Source organism: Eurytemora carolleeae, unplaced genomic scaffold (genome assembly GCF_000591075.1).
Source record: "Eurytemora carolleeae unplaced genomic scaffold, Eaff_2.0 scaffold590, whole genome shotgun sequence".
NCBI classification, from domain to species: domain Eukaryota; kingdom Metazoa; phylum Arthropoda; class Copepoda; order Calanoida; family Temoridae; genus Eurytemora; species Eurytemora carolleeae.
In genome coordinates this window covers 143,708-154,974 of record NW_019396585.1, presented here as the reverse complement: position 1 = coordinate 154,974, position 11,267 = coordinate 143,708, and the positions used below count along the sequence as shown (strand labels likewise).

General features: G+C 32.2%; 1 protein-coding gene across 4 annotated transcripts; it reads left to right on the top strand.

Annotated features, from left to right (window-relative positions):
* The first annotated feature begins 498 nt into the window (after window positions 1–498).
* On the top strand, window positions 499–10,569 carry LOC111705928 (flocculation protein FLO11). 4 transcript variants are annotated; one of them, XM_023478637.1, is made up of 14 exons: window positions 499–620; window positions 1,725–1,776; window positions 2,613–2,657; window positions 2,976–3,012; window positions 4,790–4,870; window positions 5,548–5,648; window positions 5,941–6,043; window positions 6,337–6,405; window positions 6,532–6,573; window positions 6,857–6,899; window positions 7,201–7,225; window positions 7,903–9,524; window positions 9,657–9,913; window positions 10,483–10,569. In XM_023478637.1, exons 1-14 carry the CDS (start codon window positions 516–518, stop codon window positions 10,517–10,519), a joined length of 2,619 nt encoding a protein of 872 aa, XP_023334405.1. In that variant the 5' UTR covers window positions 499–515; the 3' UTR covers window positions 10,520–10,569. The 4 variants fall into 4 exon arrangements, with proteins under 4 accessions (XP_023334405.1, XP_023334404.1, XP_023334403.1 ...); XM_023478636.1 differs by having other exon boundaries at window positions 7,906–9,913; XM_023478635.1 differs by having other exon boundaries at window positions 7,903–9,913.
* Window positions 10,570–11,267: the final 698 nt, after the last annotated feature.

Sequence of the window (11,267 nt, the reverse complement as noted above, 5' to 3'; positions counted from 1 at the left end):
ATATTAGAGGGGAATTTACTAGGTAAAAAGTTTAAAACGGTCATTTTGTTGTACTGTTTCCATACTGCAGGTGTATTTTACACATTTATGCTATATAACCTTTTGGGCCCTGGAATTAATGTTAAAAGAAAACCAAATTATGAAATAGGCTGGTTTCATAATTGACCAATGATCATTTCACATAGACTCTATGCCTTTCACTTTACAAACGATGATTTTCCGTTATAACTATAAATCAAATGATGTTTTTAATTCTGGCCTGGCCTTTCTTTTATTATATCCTTTTCAAAATGAAAATAATTATTCCAAGAGAATTTTTTTTTCGTCTACGTATTCTCTAATCTCTGGTCAGTGAAGGTGTCAAATATATCCTTTTCAAAATAAAGATATATCTAAATACAGAGGGAAATTCATATTTTCCCTGTATGTATTCTCTACTCTAGCTGTATGGGTATCTAATATATCCTTTTCAAAATTCCGCTCTACATTGAAATGTGCAATGTTAAAAAGAGAAGATGTCCAGAGAGCGAATATTTGACAGCGGGCTGACAACTCTAGTGGATGATAATCATAATTCTTGGAAGCATGGATTGCTCGGAGCCTCTCAGCACCCTTGCATGGTATACAGGCGTCGTTAAAATATAATGAAATTGGAAGTCAATAGATTTATTCTCTTTCCAACTTTCAAACAAAAATATGACCCTATTTGATCCCTGATATTTACGTTGCAACCCTATAAACAGGGTCGCAATGTTAAGTTGCAACCATAGGAATGCAATCTGATTAATTGCGAATCTTTCTGCCAAGCAGTTGCGGGTTTACAACTCCGAAAACATGAATTAGATTTGATTGCTGAACTCAAAACTAAGGGGAAAAATCTTCATAAAATTTGTTTAAAAGTTGAAAAAATGCATATATCTTTATTCACGTGAGGCAACAAGGATGCAATACATATATAGGAGGGAATATTACATTGCCTGCAGGCCTGCAGGCTTTAGGACCCAACAAGGTCTTGTGAAGCCTCGGTAATGATAATATTTCCTTCCATATGTATTGCATCCATAAATCCTATTGCCTCCCTATAATGAACTGATAAATAGTTTTTCTCGATATTTGATGAACAACAATTTTGGTCTAAACGTCGTTTTTTATTCCACTTTATTCTGGTGATTACTAAACGTAGATTTTTTTTTTGGTTTTTTACAAGAATTGACATTAATTTAGAATAGGAAAAAAGTATTAAAGATTTCACGCTGTCAAGATTTCAAATTTTTTTTTTCGTGTATTGTATATTAGCAAGATTAGAGTTTTAAAACAAACGATTATCTTTTTCTAAAACATTTTCTTAAATTTTGTTTTTCTCTTCAAGCGACTGTAAACATAATTATAAGTGACCCTCCCTGCAAATTTGGCAGTGCCCGATTCATAAGGGTACACTTGAAATCTTTATCTAATTAATGATATGGAAGCTTTGATCAGACAAAGGCTTTATAATGTTACCGTTGTGAATCGGGCATTGCCATTTTGTACGGAAGGTCACATAAGTTTAGGCTTTCGGTCATTTAAGAAAAATATTTACATATATAACAAAATATTTTTGTTATTAAATTTTTTGTTTCTTTTTGTTAATTTTCTTTTTTCTTTTTTCGGGTTGCCACTCTATGACCTATTTGAAATTTTATAATGCGTGTTTAATTTTATTTTCACAAATTTTTTTAATTCAGAAATTTGATTCGGAAGTAGTTGATGATCTTACAGATTTTCTGACCATTGAAAGTAAGTGATTTTATAAAAAAGAAAATATTCTCTTCTTAAGTTCATTTAAACGAAACCATATTGTAAATGATTTTCACATTATTTTGTGCCATCAAGCGATTGCTTTAAAAGTACAATTATTTAAAAGTAGTTAATATTTTTGAAGAATAACTTTAAAAGAAAAAGAGGGGTAAAATCACAGTACAATATAATGAGTTAATTGGCTATACTTTTATTTCAATCCTTATGCTTATGTAAGAAAAAATTGAATTTCCGGGCCCCGCCCTTGCAATACATGGTGAGTAACATTTGCAATTGATACCGAGTCAAACCTGACTAACTTTTAACCAGAGTATGCCCAAAGCAAGACTAGAGTTGTGAATTTTTTTGTAGGATACTCATAACCCTGATTGCTTGATCTTCTATGGGAATTTTTTAATTTGTGGATTTGCAGTTCAGTTATTCCTCTTAATTAAACCTCCAATAATACAAGCTAAGGCATATGACAGAGAATTTTTAATTTCCAAATAGAACGGTTTAAATAATTTTCTTAATAGAAACATCGGATGGAAATAAAAGAGTATCCTTAAAGGAATTACTTAGATTATTTGAACGTAATTCATAGTTTGAAATTTCAGAGGTCTACGAAACTGGGTTGCAAATGAAATTAGAAAATTAATATGTAGAATTTTTTGATTTGACTACGCCATATTATATTAATTCATATTTGTTTGTGACAGTCAATCTTAATAATAATAGGGACTAATAATTTAGAGTTTGTGACAAAAAATGAATTCCTTAATAATAATAATTTAACATAAACCCCCATTTCTGATCTACAAGTTTCTCTTTTTAAGGTGGGTCGATAGCACAGGATTTAACAGTTAGGAATATTCAGCGAGGTAAAAGTTTGAAAAATTATACAAATGAAATATGTAAGATAAATTTAACATAAATTTCCATGATTTGTCTTATTTTAATATTGTTAATTCTTGTATTTGAAGTTATTTCGCATTCCATTCCACTACGCAGTGAAAGGGGTGATGGGGTTGAGTGAAAATATGGTTTCTTGAGTTAAGAATCAGATTAAATTTTGTTTTCATCCCTGACTATCCAATTTGAGAATTTTGGTTGGCATTCAAGTGGAGTTATTTTGTAAGGCGCTATTGTTGGAAAGTATTAAAATTACCTAACAATTAAATTGTAATCTTATATCATAGGACGAGATACCGGAACAGGAACTTATTCTCAGTATAGGTACAAATGTTAGTTTTATAGGAATTGAGTCTTTGTTACCAACTATGATTTTCTAACAACTACAATACTTTGCAACCCAATGTCGTAAACCATAGATATTTTAATCTATGTATTGATTCTGTTATATCAAATAATTAAAGTTTTAAATATCAAACATTTACACCATCAGTTCGCAAAGATAAAGGGATTCGAAAGTTTGAATTTATGGCTGAGACTTAGTAACTTAAAGGGTGGCATTTCCGATTCCATTGAATACTCTTTAACTTTTTGTCTGATCAAGGATAGGGTTTCCAGCGAAAAGAAACAAAACGTCTTTCGAAAATTTCGCATTTTTCGCGACCATTTTGCTTTATTTTCGCATTTCGTTAGCTCGCAAAACTGCGAAAATTTCGCAACAAAATGCAAAAATATCGCGAAAAAATAACGCGAAAATTTCGCGATAAAAATAATGCAAAAATTTGGCGAAAAATATAAAGCGAAAAAATAAAGCGAAAATAAGACTTTTTAAAACTTCAAATACTAAGCGAAATTTGCTTCGTTTTTGCTTCATTTATTTTCACGAAAAATGCGAAATTTCGCAAAAAAGTTTGCGAAATGCAGCCAAAAATATTTGCATTTTTCGCAAAAAGGTTTCGTTTGCTGGAAACCTTAATTAAGGATGAAGAAAATATCTTAATTTGTGAAGCTAAAAATTTAACAACTGTTGATGTTCATATGAATTGGATTAATCAGGCTTTCTAGCGAAAAGTGCAAATCTTTACAAGAAAATTTCGCACTTTTCGCGAAATTTTTTTTTGCGTATTATCGCATTTGTTCGCTCGACAAAAATGCGAAAAATAAATTTTTTGTGTTTTTTTCCGAAATTTCGCTTAAATCCGTTTCACGGAAAAACTGCGAAAATTTCGCGAAACGATTTACTCTTTCAATTCCGATATTTTTTTGTGCAATTAATTGTTGAATCTACAACACATATGGTTTTCGCGAAAATTCTTAACGTTTCCTAATAAAAGACAGAACAAAGCCAATAATATTTCCACAGCTTTCTATTAATAATTCTTTTTCCAATTTGTTGTATAATATGTTAAAATACAATAATCTTTATATGGTTAATCTTTACAATTTGAAGATAAGGTTAAAAAGAACAGAAATCTCCATAAAATTCTGTGATCCATTTAACAAAACAACTGTCATCATCATCAACACAATGGTTTTAATTAGATGTTTATACAATCTGTATTTAAAAATAACATTTTTTAAGATAGACAGCCTACCCAGTTTTTAGAATATTACGTAAAGACTAAAGAAATATGTAGTTTGGCAAATATTTTTCCAAGAACACTTTTTTGCTTTTCATTATTTACTTAATGCAAAAATTGTATTATCAGTAGTTGATGTCCCCTTTAATTTCAAACTCTGATTAAAACTTATAACTGAATTTTACTGCTACAAACCAATTAAATGTTACCGACGAATTGGGAATGATAAGAAAACCTCCAACCATGATGAGTTCTGTACTTCTGTAGTATCACTGAAATTGACAGAAGAGTTAAGAGTTATGAGTTTGTTACCTTGTAATTCTTCTATAGTTTTGATTCTAACCACAAATTATAATCCGGTCAAATGGTAGGAACTTGAAACAGTTATTTTTTCTTCTAAACAGCTCTATAAAAAGACAAAAACCTTTTTGTGATTCGCTTTAATTAACGCTGAGAAAATTTTGTATGTTATGTATGTTATTGCATATTACAGTATTGTAATATTAATTTTTATTCATCAGGGAGATGTGTGGACTTTCTCCTCTTACATCGTGGGAAGCTCCTCCTCCTGAAATTTCTGCTGAATTCTGGGCTAGATTCAAGTGAGGGATTTAAAACATATTTTTTTTTACCGCCTTTTGACTAATATTACTAACCAATGATTCTCCCAACAGCGGGGTATTAAGTTACTTACAGTCTCTAGGGAAAATCATGAAAATTAACATTGCACGTTCGCGCATTTTCATCTGAAAAGACAACAAATTGCTTGCACCCACTTTTTTAGGAAAATCTAAATTTTTACTTTAACCATGGTTTCCTCTAATTTTGTCTATTCCTCGCTAATTGCCAAGCTCTCAATGTTTTGTAGGCAACATTGGCCTTTAAATAATAAAAAATACATTTTTTTTGTTTTGAAACAAATCGAAATTGCAACATCAATTAAAGCAACAAAAGCATATGTGTACTGCAAATTATTTGGCAGGAATTATCAAGTCATGACTTTTTATTCAAATACTTTCTTTCATGTTTCTTTAGGTATAACCACGAATAAAATTCTGTCAACTTTTTTTTAGAAAGCTAGTCCTATAAAATCTAAAACTAAATATTTCATGTCATTTGAATATTTCTTTTAGGAAATTAGAAAATTTTTTCGTGTTTGGTTTCTGACTTTCTTCTTATAGATGCACTTAATTAAATCTAATTCAATAATAAAAAAAAATATTTAAAAAATTCTAATTTTTGATTGTGTGAAAATGGTGTGTATACTGGTTTGATTAAGGTCCCAGTATGCATCACCTACTGAAATAGATGTATATATTGGGATGTTAACAGAAAACGTTGAATCTGGAGTCGTTGGTCCAACTATACAATGCATTCTAGGTAGTTTTTTAAGAATAAAAAAGTGTCTGAAGGTTGCTTTGATATTCTATAGATACACAGTACCGGGCGTTGCCCGTGGAAAAATAATTATAATTTTGAAAAAAATGACATTTTTTGAGAAAAAAATGTCGAATTTTTTTAGCCTGTGTTACCCCCGGGATACTCAAAGGTTAAATCAAAAATGTCAGCCCATTCGGTCCAGCCGTTTGTCAAACAATAGCTAACATATATACAAATATAAATGAGCGAAGAGCTTTATTATGTAGATAGATAATTGTTTTTTCTTCTTTAGAAAAGCAGTTTTTAAATTTGAAAACAGGAGACAGATTTTTCTTCACTCACGTTAACGGCACAGGAAGTAGGGGGCTTCAATCCAAAGCAAAAAACACAGTTAGGTAGATTAGATAATCAATTAAACAATCAATTAATTAATACACTGATTCAAAGCAAAACTTTTGGAATAACCTTTTAATAGAGTAATAATAATAAAAATAAAAATGATAATGAGAGTAATGACAATAACAATAATAATTACTAGATGAAGAATTTCAAAAACACTTGAAAAAAAATTCGATTTTTTATGATAGTTCATGATTATAAGGAGAAGTTGTTGATTCATTTATATATCTTGAATAAAATATCTAATATTTGATTTAAAATCTTCTAACACATAATATTTTTGATCAAGGAAAAGAAATATGGGAGATTTATTTTGCGACAATTTGGGTATTCCTAGCGTTACTTCCGATGTATTTAAGTAAGCTATTTATTTGTTGAAAAGATAATTAAGAAATTTTAAACGATTGCACTATATTCCCCAATTAAGCATTGCCAATATTTTTTATTTTCCATAAAACTTCAAATTGTTGAAACGTTTTTTCAGAGAACCTGGACCAGAAAACAGTCTTAAACCCTGCACTGAAAGGAAAATCAGCAAAAATAAAACTAACAAAAATGAAAATCTTTTGAAGGATTTTATGAGTAACTTTTTTAATTATTATGAAAAGTTGCATCAATTTTCAAGAATAATTTGAATAATTTTTTATTTACTTTCTTACCTTTCAGCCTAATTATAATTTTTTTCGGCGCCAAGTCGAATAAACGTTTTAGAGCTGTAAAATTCATGCTTTTAAATTTAGTTTTTAAAAGTTTAAGAGCTTGCAACCTTTGTAACAGTACACTGTATATATATATTTGTCGCTATTTAGTAATAAGTTGAACTTTGATGACATTGTTTCTGAAATATTCAAGGTTAGATTTATCTAGCTGAAAGAATATTTCGAAAGAAAAAATGCGGATTTTCATAGTCTAACAGAAAAGGAAACAAAATAGGAAAATTGAAATAATTCCTTATTTTAATTCAGATCTATTATTCTGAATATTAATCACTTATGTTGCAGTAATGGGTCAGATATAATTTTTTAAAAACGCAATTTATACACTTTGTTTCAATTCAAATCAAGGACACTCAATTGCAATCACTTTGCAATTAAATTGAAATTTTTTAAAATACTTTCTTAGTTTTTAGAAATATTCTATCTATTTTATTAAGGAATATGGAATAGCGGCTCCAGAAGGTAAACGAAAAAAAAATATTGCATGAAACCTCAAGCTGGGACCAAATTTAAAGAATTTGCGGGGTCGCTGAATTGCCTTCTATTGGTTCAAATACTTCCTGAGTCTTTAACTTTGAATTTGTGGTTTAATTTTGAACTGGCATTTGATAGTTCAAATTCATCTAATTCGATCCCTGTTTATTCTTTTTATAAAGATGTTTAAATGTGCGCTCCTATTGGCGTTCTTTAGGGCTATTGAAATTGTTCAGTAAAACTAAACAATTAGGAATACTTACTATTGAGTTGCAATTTCCAACAAATACATTTGAACATTTGATAAAGGAATTCTGAATATATTGACAAACTAATTGAAAAAAGGCTTTGAATTTTTACAGTTTTCTTATATAAGAATTTGGGGGCATATTCTATATATTCTAGAGATCAACCTTCTTCCTTAAAAAAAATGACATTCAAAGATTTTTGGAAAATTATGTTAAATTGGACCGCCAAGTTTCTCTCCGCCCTTTGATATTTTTATCAAAAATTCATGAATTTGCTCCAATTCAGCAATAAAAGTTTGAAAAATGCTGACCCTTTCTCAAAATAACGAGGAAAAGTATTTCAAAGAGGGGGGATGATCTTCATTATACATACCTCTGAGTAAATATACACAAATTAATAATCATAAATCTGTTAAGAAGGTTCTAAGGGGTCTCTTTCTTCAAATAGTACTTCTCCTTCTAACTCATCTGCGTTGGATAGCTCCAAACCATTATCAGATTTGCCAGCACAAAATGGCCCTGCAAATTTCTCTCTGCCCTCTGTGGATTCTTCAGCAATAAATAGCACTGCACCAAATAGTTCTGCACCTTCTGCAGATTTATCTTCACCTCCTGTTGATGCACCAATGCCAAATAGCCCTGCACCATCTGCAGATTCACCTGCACCTTCTACAGGTACATTAAATAGTTCTTTGTCTTCTGCTGATTCACCTGCACCAAATGATTCTTTGCAACCAGATGATTCTTCTGCGCCTTCTGGTGATGCACCTGTACCACATGGTTCTTTACCCTCCGATAACTTGTCCAAACCACAAAGCCCTGCACCTTCTGGCAATGCACCTGTTCCGAACAGTTCTATACCCTCCGATAACTTGTCCAAACCACAAAGCCCTACACCTTCTGTCAATGCACCTGTTCCGCACAGTTCTATACCTTCAGATAACTTGTCTGCACACCAAAGCAGTACACAGTCTAATGATGTGCCTGGGCTTTCATTTAGGGCAGATACTGAAGATTCTACTTCAACTGTAGAAAATGTTCCCACACATGTTGGATCAGATGCAAACTATGAATCTTCTACAGAACCAAGTCCTGGAACACCAAATGGGGATTTCTCAACTCCATTGTCAGGATATACTCCTCAGGAGGCAAATTCAGCAGCACCCACTTCTGAACCAATCATGCATACAGCTTCTCCAGGAATGCCAACTCCTGATGCAGGAATGACTACTCCTGATACAGGAATGACAATTCTTGATACAGGAATGAAAACTTCTGATGCAGGAATGAAAACTCCTTATGCAGGAATGGCTCCTCCTGACTCAGGAATGGCTACTCCTGATACAGGAATGACAACTCCTGATACAGGAATGACTAATCCTCACACAGGAATGTCTACTTCTGATGCAGGAATGACTACTCCTAATACGGGCATGACTACTCCTTACACAGGTATAGTTGATATAGGAATGGTTACTCCAGGTGCAGAATCAACTTCACTGACTACATCTTTGATCACTCCCTCCCCAACGACAAATTCTGGACCCACTTCTTCTACACAAGGTTATGGGTCTCCTACTCCTTATGCAGGTTCAGCTCCCCCACCTCCTCTACAACAACATGCTGTTTCTTCTCTTAACACAGAATCAGCTGCTCCTCCTCCTACGGAAGGATTTACTCCTGCTCCTACGCCTTCTGTTGATAAAGGTTCAACTCTAGGATATGCTGCTCCTTCTCCTGATTCAGGATCTTCTGCTATTCCTTCTCCCATGCATGTTCCCCCTTCCACTCAAGAAAATTCTCCTGATTCAGCTGCTCCAACACCTAATGTGGATGCAGGTTCAACTCAAGGATATGCTGCTCCTTCTCCTGATTCAGGATCTTCTGCTATTCCTCCTCCCATGCATGTTCCCCCTACCACACAAGAAAATTCTCCTGATTCAGCTGCTTCAACACCTAATGTTGATGCAGGTTCAACTCAAGGATATGCTGCTCCTTCTCCTGATTCAGGATCTTCTCCTATTCCTCCTCCCATACATGTTCCCCCTACCACTCAAGAAAATTCTCCTGATTCAGCTGCTTCAACACCTAATGTTGATACAGGTTCAACTCAAGGATATGCTGCTCCTTCTTCTGATTCAGGATCTTCTCCTATTCCTCCTCCCATATATGTTCCCCCTTTCACTCAAGAAAATTCTGCTCCTACTCCCATCGCTCATTCAGCTTCACCTCCTCCTGATCAAGGGTATGGTGCTGAAACAAATGCATCTCCTTATCCACCGGGATATGCTTCCTCTGGTGCTGGTTCTCATCCACCTGCACCTGGACATCATTCTCCTGAAGCTGGTTTGGTCCCTGGATCTGGGTATGGGCAATCTCAAATGTCGGATACTACACCTTCCACTACCACCACACTAGATCAATATTGGTAAAAATACAGATTAATAATGTGTTTCTTACTTGCCATTTATTCAAACATTGTTATTTACCATTATAAACAAAAGGCTTCAAAAATTCAAGCAATTTTTGATCGATGGCATTTTAAAATCTTATCAACCATTTATTAGACAAATAAGTCAACTACTTTAAGTGACCCTACATTTGTAAAGGGGCATGTCCGATTCACTATGCTACCATTTATGCCTTGGTCTGACCAATAACAGCGGAAAAATGTGTGCTAAAAATGTTGTAAATTGGAATGGATATATTTATTATTTGTAACATATTTCTTTATGAATTCAAATATCTTCAAGATATGTAACAAATTTTGAAATTTTAAATGAATATATTTATTTTCTGTGATTCCCAGAATTAAAATAAATAATAATATTATTTAAACACGAAATTATAACATGAAAAAAGGTTTTGAGGATAAATCCGTCATCATTGATAAGTCAAACGTTTTGAATAGAAGGTCATTTAAAAATATGTAAACATGAACTAAAGTTACCACTCAAAGATTAGATTATCTTAATTTATATCTCTTTCTGTTTTTAGGAATACAGCTTTCAGAGGGGCTTTATCTTTCCGTTAAATTTTGTAATCTATAATTGTATAGTTCAAATATATGTGGAGATAATTAAATGTAAATTCATTGTTAGTTTCGAAAAAAAATACAATTTGTGACTCACCCTCAACTAAGCTTTAGGTGTGATCTGCAGTGATTTGTAGTATACTGGCCAAAGAAATAGTAAAATCTAGTGGAGAATGGACGGGTACATTTTCGATTACAACCTTAAAAGGAATTGACTCTTTGCCACAAACTCTGCTTTTCTAAACCCTATATCTTTGGATTCCAATGTCGTAGACCTTAGATATTTCAAACTATGGATTCTGTTAGACAAAATAATATAAGTTTGAAATATCAAAGATTTACGACATTGGGTTCTAAAGATATAGGGATTATAAATACAGAGTTTGTGGCAAAGACTCAATTCCTTTGATATACAGGAATATTAAATACAAGAATCACAAAAAATTCGCAAAATTTAATAAGAAAATTCACAATTTTCGGTTCTGGTTTATTTTTTAAGGAAAGGGTGTAATTTTCAATTGCAGCTTAGTTTCAACTGAACAACGTATATTTTTATATTATAAAAAAGGAAAAGGATATGTTAAAAAACTTTTCCTCAAAAATTCGACCAGAAATTCAAAACTGAAAATTGCGAAATTTCTTGTTACAATTTTGCAAATTTTCTGTGATTCAATCTTTATAAAGTTTAACTTCATTTTGAGAGAAAAAAATGTCGTGATTTTTTTTAAGCCATTGGAGTTCAAAAAAA